This window comes from Thermothelomyces heterothallicus (genome assembly GCF_042370625.1).
Source record: "Thermothelomyces heterothallicus CBS 202.75 unplaced genomic scaffold P884_scaffold_1, whole genome shotgun sequence".
NCBI classification, from domain to species: Eukaryota; Fungi; Ascomycota; class Sordariomycetes; order Sordariales; family Chaetomiaceae; genus Thermothelomyces; species Thermothelomyces heterothallicus.
In genome coordinates this window covers 2678071-2695663 of record NW_027192562.1, presented here as the reverse complement: position 1 = coordinate 2695663, position 17593 = coordinate 2678071, and the positions used below count along the sequence as shown (strand labels likewise).

General features: G+C 46.2%; 2 protein-coding genes across 2 annotated transcripts; both read right to left on the bottom strand.

Annotated features, from left to right (window-relative positions):
• Positions 1 to 250: 250 nt before the first annotated feature.
• P884DRAFT_188897 (uncharacterized protein) lies at positions 251 to 2279 on the bottom strand (the record flags this gene model as incomplete). The annotated part of the gene is made up of 4 exons (XM_069437399.1): positions 251 to 579; positions 647 to 1290; positions 1377 to 1666; positions 1782 to 2279. The coding sequence occupies 4 exons, from the start codon at positions 2277 to 2279 to the stop codon at positions 251 to 253; spliced, it is 1761 nt and encodes a 586-aa protein (XP_069302108.1).
• Positions 2280 to 15085: 12806 nt separating this feature from the next.
• Positions 15086 to 16602, bottom strand: P884DRAFT_274367 (glycoside hydrolase family 1 protein; the record flags this gene model as incomplete). The annotated part of the gene is made up of 2 exons (XM_069442712.1): positions 15086 to 16472; positions 16559 to 16602. 2 exons carry the CDS (start codon positions 16600 to 16602, stop codon positions 15086 to 15088), a joined length of 1431 nt encoding a protein of 476 aa, XP_069302107.1.
• Between the last annotated feature and the right edge of the window lie 991 nt (positions 16603 to 17593).

Here is a 17593-nt window from a genome sequence, read left to right as displayed (position 1 = left end):
AAGCTAGTCTTTTTTTTTCCGATATCCTTGCTCGTCCTCCTTCTCTCCGTTCTCTTTTCTCGGTCTCCTGGTCCTTTCCTCGATCATTTTCTTATCACGTCTTCCACTTTTCCCAAATATTGGACTCCATCAACCATTGCATGGTTCTGTACTCACGGATATCTTAGGCATATAGAAATGCAACCCCCACCGGGTAATCAACTTCGAATTTATCATTCAGCACGCTGCCCGTCTCGCCGCTCTTCCCTTCTCACCCAACCAGCACCTCCCTCGGAGTTCCTTTCTTCGCCCACTCCCTGAGAACGTTCTTCTTAATCTTGCCCGTGCTGGTCTTGGGCAGCTCCCGCACAATCTCGACCTCGCGCGGCACCATGAACTTGCTGATGGCGCTCTGGTTGCGCGCCCACTCGATCACCTCCTGACCCCTGAGGGTGGTGCTGCTCCCATCCTTGACCGTCACGTACGCTTTGGGCCGCTCACCCCAGTGCGAGTCTGGTACGGCCACGACACCAGCTTCGAGGATGGCCGGGTGCTCAACGAGCATGGACTCGAGAGCGACTGACGAGATGTTCTCGCCTCCTGTAGGGAGGGGGTTAGCCGAGCACAGAATCAGAGGGAGAAGGGGGGCAGTTGCTGTGTCACGTACCAGAAATGATGATGTCCTTTGCCCGGTCCTGGATCTGTATGCTCCCATCCGGGTGCCACACGGCAAGATCGCCCGAGTGCAGCACCCCGCCAGCGAAGAGCTTGCGGGTGGCCTCGGGGTCCTTGTAATAGCCCTTGCAGCAGATGTTGCCCGAGAAGACAATCTCGCCCATCTCCTTGCCGTTCCGGGCCACGTCGATCAGCACGCCCTCGGGCTGGTCGGCCTTGATGACGCGCACTGGGAGCGCCGTCAAAAAACCGTGCCCTTGCCGCGCCATGTTGGCGAACTTCTCGTGCCTGGGCAAGCTGTCCCACTCCGGCAGCAGATAGCCTCGCGTGATGGGGCCGTATGTCTCGGTCAGCCCGTAGACGTGCACAGGGAGCAGATTGAGATTGGTCATCTGCTCGAACAGGTGGGCCGTGGGCGGGCTGGCGGCCACCGTCACCCGGACCGGGCGGGGGAGGACTTCGGCGTCCTTGTGGGCGCAGAGGAGGGTGTTGACGGTCGGGGCGGCGTTAAAGTGCGTGACCCCTTCTTCCTTTAGCAGTCTCCAGATCAGGGCGTAATCAACCTTGCGCAGGCAGACGTGCGTCCCGCGAACGGCGCACACAGACCAGGGGAACGTCCAGCCCACAGCGTGGAACCTTTGCTTGCTGTCAGCACGAGGCTCTCCTCAAGTGTGGTGGTGGCGGCGGAGGCGGAGAAAAAAGGAGAAGGAGGTGCGACTCACATGGGCAACGTCCAAAGGTATTTGCACCTCCCATCCGGGACGTTGAGTCCAGACTCGACAATGTTGGCCATCGCGGCCAGGTAGGCGCCCCGGTGAGTGTATATCACGCCCTTGGGTTTCGAGGTCGTCCCGGACGTGAAGGGAATCGCGAGCATGTCATCCTCGTTCGCCACCGTTTGCGAGACCAGGTCCGTCCACCCCTTGTTCCCGGTATCCCGGTCATACCTCAACCCTTCGAGCACCGCTTCATCAAACGGCCCGCACAGCTCGCCCTCGGTCGCATCGGTATCCTTCACTCAGGCCAGACGAATCAGCGCTCATTTCTCTTTTCACGACGATCTCCCGCATCTCCAACCACCTTCATAGATAGAGAAATAAACAAGAACCCCACTGAGAGAGACCTACCAGATCAACAAGCACCTCCACCCCTGGCTTCGCCCTGCGGAACCCGCCCAGCAGGCCCTCAAACTCCTTATCGACAATGACGCAGTCCACCTCGGCGAACTCCAGGATATACCTCACGTCCTCTTCCTTCAGCCGGTAGTTGACGGGCACGAGCACGCCGCCTGCGGCGACGACGCCAAAGATGCTCTCGAGGAAGGCGGGCGTGTTGGGCGCCAGGATGCCGACCCGCCTGTAGCCCTTCTTGCGCAGGTAGTAGGCCAGGCCGCGGGCGCGGTCGGCTAGCTCCGCGTAAGAGCGGCGCAGGATGGCGCCGTTGGCCGTCACGTGGTAGACGGCCTCGGCGCGGGGCTCAATGGCGGCGGCGCGCTCGAGGAAGAAGGTCGGGGAGAGGTGGGAGAGGTGCGGCGGTGGTGCGTTGCCGTCATTGGAGACGGTGCTGCTGTGTGTGGGGAGGAGGTGGCCTAGGACGGCGCGTAGGCGAGAAGGCGGGGAGGACATGGTTTCGGAATGGCGATAAGAGCAGTCGTGGCTGCCAATTGGCAGATGGGGCGGGGAGACGGCGCAGTTCCGTGGGGAGGAAGAGGGGTCAGAGTCCCCGTTTGTTGCCGACAACAATTCGGAGTTCTCGGAGTATCGGCCGTGATTCTGCAGCGGAGGAGGAGGAAGAAGCAGCGGTATGTAGGGACTAGAGCCCGAGACAGAGAGAGACGGAGAGAGAGAGGGAGAGAAAAGAAGGAGAGGTTGGGACGGGGAAGGTATGTGTCGGGTGTGCTGCCTTGGAGGCGGAGAAGGTGAGTCGGAGTTTCACTGATTAGCTCGGCCCGGTCCGATCTCTTGTATGTACTCCAATTCGTATTGGGTGTTCAGTGCCGATTGAAGCCGCCTACAGGTCAAAAGACTCGAACAAATAAAAGAACAAATCGCTCCGAAGATCTGTCTAAAACAGAGAATGAGGGGGTTCTCAGATAGAAGAGCCGTGAATGAATTCCGCTCTATACTTATCTCCTCCTCTCTTTCACCACCTTCGGCCTCGGTTACTCGCGACGAGGGGTTATGGCCCCTTCCAGCTGCCCGAACCTCATCTTGAATTCCTCGGCCGGCCGCAACAACAGCAGCAGGGATCCGGCTTCTCTCCGCATTTCCCCAGGTGAGCGACCCGGATGCAACCCCCGCTAATCCGTATTTGGCAAGAAACTGACAGGCACCCCCACCAGACAGGCCATGCAGGGGCCACTTCAAGGGACAGGGAAAGACGGAAAAGGAAAGCGGCGCTAGCCAGTCTCGCCAGTCTGACAAGCCACTTGCAGGTTTCAACCAGTATCGTTAAGAATCGTGGGAGGCAGAAGCGAAAACAAGAGTTGTTGACATGGCGAATGTAGTAATTTTCAGAACATCATCGATTTCATTCCCAGCACGGAGATAAGCCGACGCTCGTGCAGTGTCAGTTTGGGGCTCGAGGTGTAACCCGTACAGTGCACACTCCCAGCTTTGCTTCCTGTCGAGGCTTCAAGCTCAAGTCGCGATGGACCCGTTTGACAGCGGTGCTCTCTTCTCTTTTGACGGTCGAAGAGCTGTCCACGTCCATTAGGGGATCTATGGACTGATCAAGACGCCGGAAAGCCTTTCGGTCGGCCTTGACAATAATTATCACCGGCCCGGGGGGCACGACAAAGTCGGAGGGCTCAGTGCTCAGAGAGACGGGCATCTTCGGTTAGTGCCGGATTATTAGTGCCAGACTCCATAACAAAATTGCTCCAAGACCCAATTGATATGCCGGCTTGGATGATGTCCCTTCTCGCTGCGTTATTGCGTGGGTCCAATGCCAATTCGTACCATCCATACATACTAAAGGCAGAGTCCTACTGGCAAATTGAGAGTCTCTACCTCCCTCCTTGGCTTAGCAACACAGTAAATAGTAAGGACATGAAGCCAACAACCTAGAGCTGCATATACTGGGCATGAGCTTCCCATCTCTCAAGAGGGCCTCGGAAGCTTCCGTTGCTGCCCCCCTTAGTGGTTCGCCCCGTCTCTGCGTGCTGAACGCCCTGCCAACAAAAGTTGTTAATGCTGCACTACTTAAGCCTCTGATTCGCTCGCCGCCTACTGCGCCCTCCGCTCAATCGGGCCAAAGGTTGGAACTCCTTTAGCGTGACCCACTCAGGTAAAGCTGTCGCAGTCTGTGTACGCAATAGTACGCAAGGGACAAGCCGTCTACCCAACCGACGGAAATAGGGCAAGCAGAGTGGGACAGGTTCCTCGAGGTTGTTGCCAAGCACGGGGTCGAGATGTAATTTATTAGCACTTTCTCCGTAGTGCGCGGAGAAGAACATGTGACCCCGTACGATGACTGGGAAGTCTCCAACAACCGACTGGAAAGCACCCAGACGGAAAAGCAATGTCAAACATCGAAAGGCGCGAACACAAGGCCGGGATCCAACAAGGGCCGCCCTCTGGGACGATAAAGCGAGGCTTGAACTGGATAGGACCCCCCCCCCCCGGCAGGGGAGGCGCCCCCTCCTTTGAACGGCCGGAGGCGCTCTTGCTTGCTTGCTGGAGGCCTGCCATTATCCTTTGTTTTTCTTTTCTTGTCCCTTAAGACGTCGTTGGAGAGGAGGCGCAACGCAACGCAATGACGTCCTGCGTCGATGGAGTTTGGGGCTTGTGCCAGGTCCGCGGTTCCTTTTTTTGCTCGGGGTGCCATTGCACCCCTGGGGAAAACATAACTAACACCCGCCAATGAAGCCACGCAAGCCAAGGACGCCAAGGAGAAGCTTGTTTCCCGACTGTCTCTGGGGAGGTGCCATCTGCTGCGAGATGCAGTGCATACGGATTACGAAGGTTGGTCCGGGAAGACTTTGCAATGCCAAGGTTGCCAAGACCTTGGCATACAGTATAGTCAGCCAGCACCGTAAGAGACACTTACACACTATAGCTAAACCGAGCTTACAGACGTATCCAACACTTCAAACTAAGCTCAAAACTAGGCTTATTTTGAACATTTGTAACAATCTTCAATTCGCTATTTTTTACAGTCAAGAGGCTCTATTTTATTAGCAGGTATATCGTCTTCCCTACTTACAAGTCTATCGCTAATATTACCTATATATTAGATATATAAGCTCTCTACTACAAAGTCTATCTATAATATCCTTCTTAATAGTAGCTATCTTAGCTTCTAATTTAGCTTCCCTTTCGGCACCCGATTTCTAAAGCTATTCGCGCCATATATAATAACTAGGCTCCTCCTTACCTAAGGGTAGTAGTTTAGGAACTATACCTTCCTTATATTCGTTTCCTCTAGTAAGTTAGATTACCTATTTAATATTCCCCTAGATCCTTTCGACATATCGCTATAACTTTTCGATTAGAAATTCTTACTATTACTAAGTCTAATCCTTTTCTAGCTAGGCTTATAAGGTTAGAGTCTTTTGTTTCCTATATAATAGTTTAAGCCTTACCTATACTAGCTTAATTACGTTAAGGTTAGGTAAGTTTAGTAGCTACTCGAGGACTTTAAACCTCTCCTTCTCCTAGATCTAACAATTCTATTATAAAGTATATATACTAGTATTATCTTCCTAAACGATATAACTTTAACTATACTTCCTTTGAAGCTCCTTTATAAAAGGAAGGAATAGAGGAAGAAGAACCTCCTATTAGTAATATATCTAGTTAATCCCTCCTTTCCCCTAATATACCTACTTATTAGTCTTTATAGTATATTTCTATAATAGTTTATAACCTCCTTTTCCTATTAGCCCTAATCTCTATATCCCTATTTTAAGTTCTTATAGCTAGTAATCTTATTTCTTATAAGTATTATTATAATTATTAATTAGCTTCTTGTCACAGAAATATACATGCAGATGCCGCCTAGGCCACCGACACGGATAGGCCAATTAAGCCGAAAGGACGGGAAGAACCAATTATAACGTAGGGAGCACTATAAGCCCTACCGTATACTAGCTTACGATTACCAAGATCAGCGTAAAGTCACTGATCGCGATAAGCGGCTCACCAGGATCACTAACCAAGGACTGATCAAGGTGATCCGGGAAGGTTATATATATATATAGATAGTCACTTATCCTAGTAGACTCTAGAGTTTACTAGTGATAGTAACACACTCCTTACATTATAGTACTCCTAATAGCATCACACTACTATAAAGAGACAACTCTGTTATTGTAAACCCTTTGGCTTCATCGAATCCCTTAGACGACTTGTATACTTGTCCCGCATCACTTACCTTCATCTGAACCCTTTCAGAAGAAGTCTGAGTTAGGTTCGTCACACGTTGCTATCACTCCCTTTGTTCTATCATGGTTCAGAATGGAGGTGACTTCGACCTCGACATCGATATAGCTACTAACGTTACGGCCGAACAGCTACTTGCCTAGCTTGGTCAACTCTAGTAGCGAATCTAGGAGTTAGACTAGAGAGACAAGGCTACTTAAGCTCAAATCAAGGAACTCGAGAACGGCGAAAAGCATTCGTAGAAACTAGTTAACGAGGCCTACGCCAAAATCAAGGCGCTCGAGACTACTAAAGCAAGCCGTATTAAGATTAAACCACCTAGCAAATACGGAGGAACTAAGGAGGATCTCGCAGGGTTTTTGACAAACCTCCGATCCTACTTCCGGCTTAATGATGACAAGTTTCCGGATGACAAAGCCAAAGTCCTCTATATAGCTACGAGACTAGAGGGCAAGGCACTTAGATGGTTTGAATCTATATAGAACGACTACCTCACTAAGGAAGATAAGGACGACCGAGACGCCTTTATATAGGTAGTCTTCTAATCCTACGACCGTTTCGAAGAAGAGCTTTAGAAGGTCTTTGGTAATAAAGATAAGAAGATTTATATATAAGAAAGGCTTGCTAATCTCCGATAGACTAAGTTAGTAGCCTCTTATACTATATAGTTTAGATAGGATATACTTAAGTCTTAGCTTAACGACAAGGCGTTAATATAACTGTTTTATAATAGCTTAAAGGAAAAGGTCAAGGACAAGCTATATAAGTACGACCGGCCTAAAACGCTAGATAAATATATTATATAGGCTATTAGAATCGACGATTAGCTCTATATATAGGAATAGCAGAAACAAGGTCGAATAAATGGAACTATAGTTAAGACTAATAACAAGAAAAAGCGAGCATACGTTAGTACCTTATATAGAATATATCCTAGAGCTATAGATATAGATATAATATAGAAGCAGGATAAGAAGAAGACAGCCAAAGATAAGTCTAATGCTACCTACTATAACTACAGAAAGAAAGGACACTATAAGCAAGAATGTCGAAGCCCAAAGAAAGATTAGAAACCAGTCCTAGGAAAGGAAACTACAATTATCGACGAAACCAAGGACGTCGTCAAAGTAGTAGTCACAAGCTACAAAGACAAGGATAGCAATATAAATAGTCTCGAACACGATAATAATAGCGAAGACGAACAGACACCGTACTCCGAACTAGTCACTATAGACCCCGAGACAGGCATTACTAAATAGGATATAGTAGGGGAGTATACGCTACCGATTTCGATTCTCCTAGCCTTAAGGCAGTAGGGTTTTATAGTCACGTAGAGACGGGATAGATCGTAGACAACCGACACCTAAGGAGTCGACCGACCTAGACCAAATATCTTATTCCTTTAGGAACGGATCGAATAGTACTATAACGAAGTTTTCCGGCTTAATATAGAGTTACGTAAACGAGATAGACGCCTGACTCGACTCGCCTAGTAGAGCGACAAGATAAGGGACAAAATAAGGGAACTCTAACGTATCGTAGAAACTATTAAAGGGGAACAGCCTATAACGTATAATAGACCTAATAGTTACACTACGCACTTTGACAATTAATAACTTAGCTACGACGTATAGAACCTAGAGTACTAGTTTATATATACGAACCGTAGAAAAGACAAATATATATAGGAAAGCTATTAGAAGAAACATTTCTACCTTAGCATTAGGGTACCTACGGTCTATATATAGTAGGAAGGATTTAGAAAAGAATTCTAATATCTTCTAGGCAACGTTATACGACTATACCTTTAATATAAGGTATATATATAAGTACCCTGGTTCTAGTATATAATATACAAATGCCGATACTACTTCTACAATAAATTTAAAAATAATCACTAGCCAACCTAACAGGAAAACGGGGACGGAAGTTTACGCCCTATAGAATAGGTCTATAACGTAGGAAATAGAGCGGCCGAATTACTCTAGAAGATCGAAACCCGGAGTCTAGAAGGCATTACGGTAGTTCTAAGACAAGCCTAGCCTAGGTACTATAGAATAGGACGAGACATATAGGACTTATACTAGAGCAACGATTATCTCTACTACGTAGACAAAAAGAAATCGCGAATTCAGGAGCTTTAGATAAAGCTATAGACTATACGACGAAAAGCAGAACAGACCTAATGGTAGGAAGCTACAAGCACTTAATAGCTTACGGAAATAAGAACGATCGACAAAGCTGCTATTAGCCAAACAATCGAAGAGGTTAGCACCGACCTAGGAAACGGGTTAGGGCCCTTCGAGGGGCCCGAAAACCATTAACGCCTATATAGTAGTAAGTAGTAGCGTAGTATAGGAGGAACTAGTATAAGAGACCACTATATTAAGACCTCCCGGCAGAAATATAGGAAATCGCTATAATCTTTAGATGACGACGGTAAGACAAGCGACTATAGATAATAGTATAATAGAAGTAGTACGAAATGCTTGTACTAGTAGATAGTAGAGTAGAGATAAACCTAATTTCGCTAATACTTATAAATTAGCTATAGATACCCTAGAGAATAAAATAGAAGTATAGCATAGTCAAAGGGCTATTCCTAACGTAATAGGTATACAAAGAGACTAAACTAATCGACGTCACTATAGCAAGGAAGACTATAGTAATTGTATTTAGCATTATAGATATAGGCAATAATAAGGATATGATATTAGGGTTACTATAGTATAAAGATTATAACCTAGACATTAGCTAAAAGAATAGTAGCTACCTACGACCCTAGACGGAGTCGTATTTGACTAGTATAATAGGGAGCACGCAAGGATCGCAAGCAGACGATACTCAAGGGAAGGCATATCCTACAGATCTACTATAAGAGATGGGCAATGGCAGACAGACCACTATAGACTCTAGAAGAAGCGGCATAACGACACCGACGTTACGACAGGAGGAACGAGCTAAACCGCCGATAGCTATTCTCTCCGTTAACGAATACGGAGCACTACAATTAGAACAATAGGTTAAGATAGGAGAAATCGCCAGCATCGCTATAGACGGAACCAAGTTCGTATACTATCAGAAAACAGAGAAACGAGATAAGACTAGGGAAGTACCAAAGGAGTACAAAGGACACCTAGCATTCGAACCGAAGTATCTAGAAGGATTACCAGAATACGGCCTATAGGATTACGAGATCAAGCTCAAGGAAGGAGTATGACTAAAGTTCTTCAAGATCTACTATATAAGCCAGACGTAGAACGAAGAACTTAAGCGATATCTAGAGGAGAATCTTTGAAGAGGATATATCCGCCTGTCGATATTGCTAGTAGGCTACCTAATCCTATTTATACCTAAGAAAGATAGAAAGCTACGGTTATATGTTAACTATTAGTAACTTAACGAATAGACTGTGAAAAATTAATACCTATTACTACTAATCTTATGGCTCTAAGATTAGTTAGTAGGAGCCTAATGTTTTATATATCTTGACTTGCCATTGGCCTATAACTATATATAGATCAAAGAAGGCGATAAGTAGAAAATAGCCTTTAGGATACCCTATAGCTACTATAAGTACCTCGTTATACCATTTAGACTTATAAACGCGCTAGTAACATTCTAAGCCCTAATTAATTAAGCTATCTAACCCTTTCTCGATAAATTTACAGTATACTATCTTAATAATATACTTATCTTCTCTAAGACGATAGATAAACACCGGAAGTACGTAAGAGTAGTACTAGATACATTATATGTATATAAGCTATTAGTTAACAAGGAGAAAAGCGAATTCCACGTTAAGTAGATAGTATTTTTAGGATATAAGATATCCCTAGGACAAATTCGGATAGAACCCTCAAAGGTTAAAGCCATTAAAGATTAGCTACGACTAACGTCAGTTACAGAAGTACGAAGTTTTATCGGGTTTGTAAACTTCTACCGGATATTCATCAGGAATTTTAGAGCGATCGTATAACCATTATACAAGCTTACCAAGAAGAACGCTAAGTTCTAATAGGAAGAGTAATATAAGTAAGCATTTACGCAGATTCGCGACACTATTACCAAGGATCTAATGCTAGTACTACCAGACCCTAAGAAGCTATTCGAGGTAGAAACGGACGCTTCAGACTACGCTATCGGAGGACAGTTAGGATAACGAGATAAGTAAGGAAAGCTATATCCTATAGCCTTCTTTTCAAAGAAGCTCGATAGACTATGTCTTAACTATCTAATCTACGATAAGGAACTACTTACGATTGTCGAAGCTTTTAAGGAATGGTAACTATATCTTAGTGGTACGATCGAACTAGTATAAGTATATACGGATTACAAGAATCTACGGTACTTTACGATGACAAAGGAACTTAACAGACGACAAATATGGTAGGTAGAATTCCTCACGGAATTCAACTTTGAGATCCGCTATAAGAAAGGCAAAGAGAACGTACGAGCGGACGCTTTAAGCTAACGAACAGATTACATGGAAGGACGAACGGAAATAACGCCACCGTTGTTTAAGGAACGAATAGATAGAATGCTATATCACGAAACGTAGACACCCGTAGAAGATGATCCACTTGACTCGTTCCTAGAATGTTATATAATCTTTCGAGAAGAAAGGATTAACGAGGCATAGTATTAAATAGCACCTAGACTAGTAGTACCTAGTAGAGTAGAAGAAAAAGATAGAAAACTCTAGTACCAAGGCAAAGTATATATTTATAACGAGGATTAGTAGCTACGAATGATTTGAGAACTCTACGAGTCGAAACTCGGAGAATATAAAGGAGTTACAAAGACTATCGTATAAGTCAAGAAACATTATAACTTTCTATAGTTAATAGTACAAGTTAAGGAAGTCGTATAGAGCTATAATATCTATAATTAAAGTAAGATGGTATAATACAAGCTATATAGGCTACTTTAGCTACTGCTAATAGCTGACAAACTATAGAGTTTAGTTATAATAGACTTTATTATGAAATTACTAGAATCTAAGGACACGGCTATAGGAGTAATCTACGATAGTATTCTTACTATAGTAGATCGCCTAACTAAATAGGTATACTTCTTTCCCTATAAGGAGTCCTAGATAGCTAAATAACTAGTAGATGTAATCTATTAGCAAGTTATATTAGTATATACTTGGCTATAAGAATAGATTACTAATAGAGACACTAAGTTCGTATCGAAGTTCTAGTAAGCGTTAATATAACAATTAGGCATTAATAGCAAGCTATTAACGATATATCACCTACAAACCGACGGACAAACGGAGCGACTAAACCAGATTATCAAGCAATACCTCCACTCTTACATTAACTACCAACAAGATAACTAGGTTATACTATTACTAACAGTATAACTTACTTATAATATAACGCTAATAGAAACGACTAAAGTTATACCGTTCTTTACAAACTATAGATACAAAGTAGACCTTAGGCAAGGACCAGAAGTCATAGTACCAAGAGCGGTAGTCAAAGTAGAGCAGATGTACGTACTACACGAGAAACTCAAAAAGGAACTCGAGTTTATCAGAACCAGAATAAAGAACTACTATAACAAACATAGGCTCGAGGGACCTCGCCTAGAGAGGGGAAACAAAGTCTATCTGATCGTACGAAACCTACAAACCAAATGACCAAGTACGAAGCTAGACTTTAAGAAGGTTAGACCCTTCGTTATCAAAGAACGAATTTCGACATCTAACTACTAACTATCGTTACCGTCATCTATACGACTATAGACGGATGTTTTTCATATTTCACTTCTCGAACCAGCACCAAAAAACGCCAAGATCGCTATAAACATTAAAGCAGAAGACAAAGAGGAAGAATAGGACGTCAAGGAAATCCTAGATTCACGTATTATCAATAGGGAACTATAGTATCTAGTTAAATAGCTTGATTTTAGAATAGAAGATAACTTATAGGAGCTAGTTAAGAACCTAAACTACCCTAAGAAACTAGAATAATTCTATTAGAGGAATCCTAACTAACTATAGGGGCTAACTTAGGAACCTAACCGGTGTCTAAGAAGGAAGAAGTACTAGTAGGAGCCGACCCTAGGGATAAGCTAACTACTTCCTAGTTAATTATACTAAAGGCGCCTAACGCCTATACCTAACCTATTAAATCCTGTTTGTCTGATATTAGAGCTACTACCCTATCCTCTTTATCTAAACCCTATATACCTTGATAAACGAATTTATCACTCTAGTCACGTAATATTCGTTTTTAATAATATAAACATATAAAGCAGCTTAAAGTTTACTAAAGCAGATCTTCTATTACTAAAATTTCCTCCTCTAGCCTATCTTACTTACACTAGTTATATAATACTACGATAAGTCAGAACGGAAATAAGAGGATAAATAGAAGCTACTTACGGGAATCTACTACATTTAGCCTATTATAAGACTTTCCCTTATATATATAATTTAAGCACCTCTTAGAATTTCCCGATATAATATAACGCTTCTTAGGCATTATACGCTAATAGTTAGAATATAGCATGGTTTCGGAACCGTCTCGCTCAATTATAGCAACTAAGATACGACGTTCACGCGTTATATCACAACGGCGTTTCTTCACACGGTTAGCCATGGTAAACGGCGGAAGGGAGTAAGGGGGGGGGAACTCATAGGAGCAAGTTACGAAAGGGAGTTAGCGCTATTTGAAACGGCCTAAGAGGGCTTTTAGGTCGAAAGCCTTGGAAGGAGGGCATCGTGTCATAGAAATATATATACAGATGCCGCCTAGGCCACTAGCACAGATAGGCCAATCAAGCCGAAAGGACAGGAAGAACCAATCATAACGTAGGGAGCACTATAAGCCCTACCGTATATTGGCTTACGATCACCAAGATTAGTGTAAAGTCACTGATCGCGATGAGCGGCTTACTAGGATCACTAACCAAGGACTAATCAAGGTGATCCGGGAAGGTTATATATATATATAGATAGTTACTTATCCTGGTAGACTCTGGAGTTCACTAGTGATAGCAACGTACTCCTTACATCATAGTACTCCTAATAGCATCGTACTACTGTGAAGAGATAACTCTGTTGTTATGAACCCTTTGGCTTTACCAAATCCCTTAGATGACTTGTATACTTGTCCCGCATCACTCACCTTCGTCTGAACCCTTTTAGAAGAAGTCTGAGTTGGGTTTGTTATACTTCTAATATCTTACCTTTATCTTTATTATCTCCTTTAGCTAATAATAATAAGGATTAATCTCTAACTAAGTAAAATAACCCTAGAATATAAAAGTCATCTAGCCTTTTTAATGCCTATTAATATAATATTAGCTATTTACTTCCTAGGTTTGACATTAGATATAATGTTTTCTATAGATAGTACCTAATATAATAAAGGTCTTATTATTCTATACTACCTTCTTCTAATCTTCTAAGGTCTAGTCTTTAACCTTTATAGCAAATTTAAGCTAAGCTATCTTCTAGGCCTTATTTAATCTTAGCTTTATTATTAACTTGATATTCTTAAAACTAGCTTACTTAAGCTATCCCTAAATAGCTATCTGACTTAGCCCTTTTCTACCTAGTAATTCTAATACTATATTAGTAATCTATTAATAGGTATATTATCTTATAGTACTGTTTTTAGTCACTACTTATTTAATAACCTAAGTAATAGGTTTAGTTATTACTTTTGGTCTTCTAGACTTTGGAACATTTACGATATACTTATCTTTAATAGGCCTACTAGGTATATAACCCTATTCTTTTGCCCTCTGTAATATAGTATAGAATGCCCTCTATTTTATACCGGTAATAGCTTTGATTTTAGATATCTTAGCTCCCTTGGAATAGAGGGTAAGAGCTTAAACACGTTAGGCAATAGTCATATATTTATAACTTGACTTGGTAGGTATAGGAGAGTCTGTAGGCAGGGGAGCCATTATAACGTAGGCTAACTAATAGCCGGTTAACAGGAGTTATCAAGTTAGAAAAGGATAGCTTACTAGAACACTCTGGAAAGTATTACAACTACCGTATCTAGAAGACTTGTAGGCTCTGATGGGCAGGATAGGTAGGATAGGTAGAGAGGAACCTAGATGTGTGGTAAGGATCTGTTTACTATATAAGTTACAGTACAAATAAGATTGTGGGTGCACTTCGCACGTTGTTACATGCCTAGCCTTGGCACAGGTTTGCAAAGTCTTCCCGGACCAACCTTCGTATTAGTCCGTACATCCACTTGCTTCACGCTGCTACGCAATATGCAAAGTTACGCAGTTACGCAGTATTGGCACCACCAAAACACCGCTAGCTTTCCTAGTGCGATATGGTAAAAAAAAAAAATATATTAGTAGAGAACAGACGTGTTGAAAAGTCTCTTCCCTCCTTCAGATTTCGGCGCCGTTAACTCCAACCCGCACACTCAGGCTGCACACGCTCGTACTCGACGGGTGGGCGAGGTTCTTCTTGTAGCTAGATTGTTGAGACATGTGCGGAGACAACTCAGGTCGATCCATATTCTATACTAATCGCTCGTGTTCCATGCCCTTTCTTAGAAAGGCGACGGATATCCACAATGGGAGGAATTCAAGGTTGTAAAAAAAGGTATCATAAGTTAAGTAGGTACGTTAGTTTACCTTCTTCAGCCAGTAGTCCGACTTTGCTCTAAAGTGCTCATCCAACCCTTTGGCCTTCCAAATCTTGATACTGAGAGCCTCAGACAGGTTGGTATATCCTACCTCAAATACCTGCCAGATGTTGACCAATGCCGTTGTGGATACTCCGTACTACGCGAACCAATGCCAACATGATTCTCCTTTCAGTCACGAGATGATTCGAGTGTCATGGTAGCAGTACTTTGGTCGTAAAGAGTCACTCAAGTGAACAGGTCGTAGCTCATTCGTAACTAAGTCATGATAACCCTGAATTTCAGGGGTTCCCTTCAGAGACAGGAGCCGTCATGTTGCGGCAAGAGAAAAAAATGAAGAGGAAACACACAAACACATGGGAAGAATAGCCATCAGCGGCTACCCTCATACTCCAACTCCTGCCTGCCTTACTCCTTCCGGATGAGGCTGTCAAAAAGCGGCTTGAGGCTCTTTGCGCTCTTCTTGGGGTAGCGCTTCTGGTCGTTGGCGTAGTCGACGTAGGTGACGCCGAAGCGGGTCTCGTAACCCTCGGCCCACTCAAAGTTATCCATGAGCGACCAGGCCAGGTAGCCCTGGACGTTGACGCCGTCCTCGGCCGAGGCCTTGGCCATGGCGTGGACGTAGTCGTGGAAGTACTTGACGCGGAAGTCGTCCTCGAGGATCTGCTCGAGCGGCATGTCGTTCTCGCCCTTGAGCGACGTGCCGTTCTCCGTCACGTAGATCTTGGGGTAGCCGTACCGCTTGCTCAGCCAGTTGAGCAGGTCGCGGAAGCCCTGGGGGTGCGGGCGCAGCCAGAAGGACTGCGTCTCGGGCCCGATGCAGTCGCCGTTCTTGTTGTAGAAGAGCGTCTCGAGGTTACCCAGGAAGTCGTCCTCGGGCGGCACGCCCTTCTTGTGCTTGATGTAGTTGGCCGTGTAGTGGTTCATGCCGTAGAAGTCGTTGGAGCCCTTGACGAGCGCCACCTCCTCGGCCGTGAACTTGGGCAGGCGGTCGCCCAGCTGCTTGCGCATCGACGCCGGGTACTCGCCAAAGTAGATGGGGTCGGCGAACCACGAGATGGCGAACTCGATCTTGCGGTCGCACGCCTCGATGTCGGCCGGGTCCTCCGGGTCCCAGGGGAGCGTGGCGTCGCCGTTGAGCGTGATGCCGATCTCGCCGCCCTGCGTGGGCTTGAAGTCCTCGCGGTACGCCTTGACAGCCCTCCCGTGCGCGATGAGGATGTTGTGGCCGACGATCCACGGCTCGCGCGCGCTGTCGCCGACGGGCGACTTGCTGCGGTCCGACGTGCGGCCGGGCGCGAAGTAGCCCGTGTTGTAGCCCAGGATGGACGTGCACCACGGCTCGTTGAAGGTGATCCAGTGCTTGCACTTGGGGATGGCCTTGAACATGACGCGCGCGTAGTTCTCAAAGTCGGCCGCGAACTCCTCCTTGTTCAGGTAGCCGCCGTAGCGCTTCTCCAGCGCGTCTGGCAGGTCCCAGTGGGAGAGGGTGATGAAGGGCTCGATGCCGGCCTCGACGAGGTCGTCGACGAACTTGACGTAGTGGTCCAGACCCTTCTGGTTGATGGGGTCGTTGCGACCGCCCAGCGGGATGACGCGCGACCACGCGATGGAGAAGCGGTACGCCTTGGCCCCTATCGACTTGAGCAGCTCAATGTCCTCTTTGGTGCGCTTGTACGAGTCGCAAGCCACGGCACCCGAGCTGCCGTCGGCGATCTTGCCGGGAATGGCGCAGAACGTGTCCCAGATGGAGGGGCCACGGCCATCCTCGTTGACGGAGCCCTCAATCTGGTACCTGTGGGCGAGGAGAGAAAGGGAACACACAGTCAGCCGAGGACGGTTCTGTGAGCTTGATCGAAAAGCCCGGGTCCTTGAACTTACGAGGCGGTGGCGAAGCCCCACTTGAAGTCCTTGGGAAGGGACATGGTGGGCGATTGTCTGTGTGAGTACGGGAAAGGAGGATAGGAGGAAGGGGGAAGGAAGTTTCTGAGGAGGGATGGAAGACGGATGATGATGTGCTAGTAGGCCCCAATGAGCCGAGGAGGGAAGGCCTGACCTCCTTTATATCCAGGAGCCATCATGGCCGTTTCCCGCCATGATCTGCCCCCGTCTCTCCCGCGAGTTTCGGACCGTCAACACCGATGAAAAAAAGCTGGGCATCGCTTGAGAGATCCGGGGCCGTGTGTTACGCTGAGTGCACAGCGTGGGCGATGTGGGCAGCCGGGGCTTCGACAAGGATCCAAGAACATCCCCCACCGCGGGGTAGGTTGACCCTGGCGAAGGACTGGCAAACGAAGGGCCGTGAATGGCCAACGGTCAGCAATCCGGGGGGCTGTTGATAGTGGGCAAGGGCCTTGCGCGTTGCGATGCACGATATTGCGGAGACTGAGGAGCCCCACTAGCGCGCCCTTGGGCCCCGCCAACCCCCAACGGGCCAAAGGGCCAGCTCTGGGATCACGGAAGGAGAACCCGAAACACATGTTTCTGGAAAGAGAAAGGTTGAGCATGGTATGGTAGTGTATTTTCTTTTCCTGTCTTTCTTTTTTCCCCCAACCCCAAGTTAGGCAGGTATTCCCGTGCCTTACATGGGCACCTGGGAGAGACTATTTTGGCGGGGGGCCCGTAAACCTCCGAATTCGACCTCTCCTTCCATTGTTGATTGAATTGAAGAAGGTCAGCTTTCGCAGTTACCGCGCCCTCGAAAACTCGCCAGAACGATCACGAAAGCCGCTCCGAGTCGCTCTCTCCACCTTCGCATAGTTTCCGGATCCACGGCCCGTGAAGGACCTAACGAGCGCTCCGGCTGGGTAAACCTCGGCTGATTCTGGGGGTGAACAAACCAAAAACGCGCTGGTCACGCGCAGGGGCGTCGTTCTAGCTCAGCAAACGAACCACGGCACCACGCCGCCCGCGCCG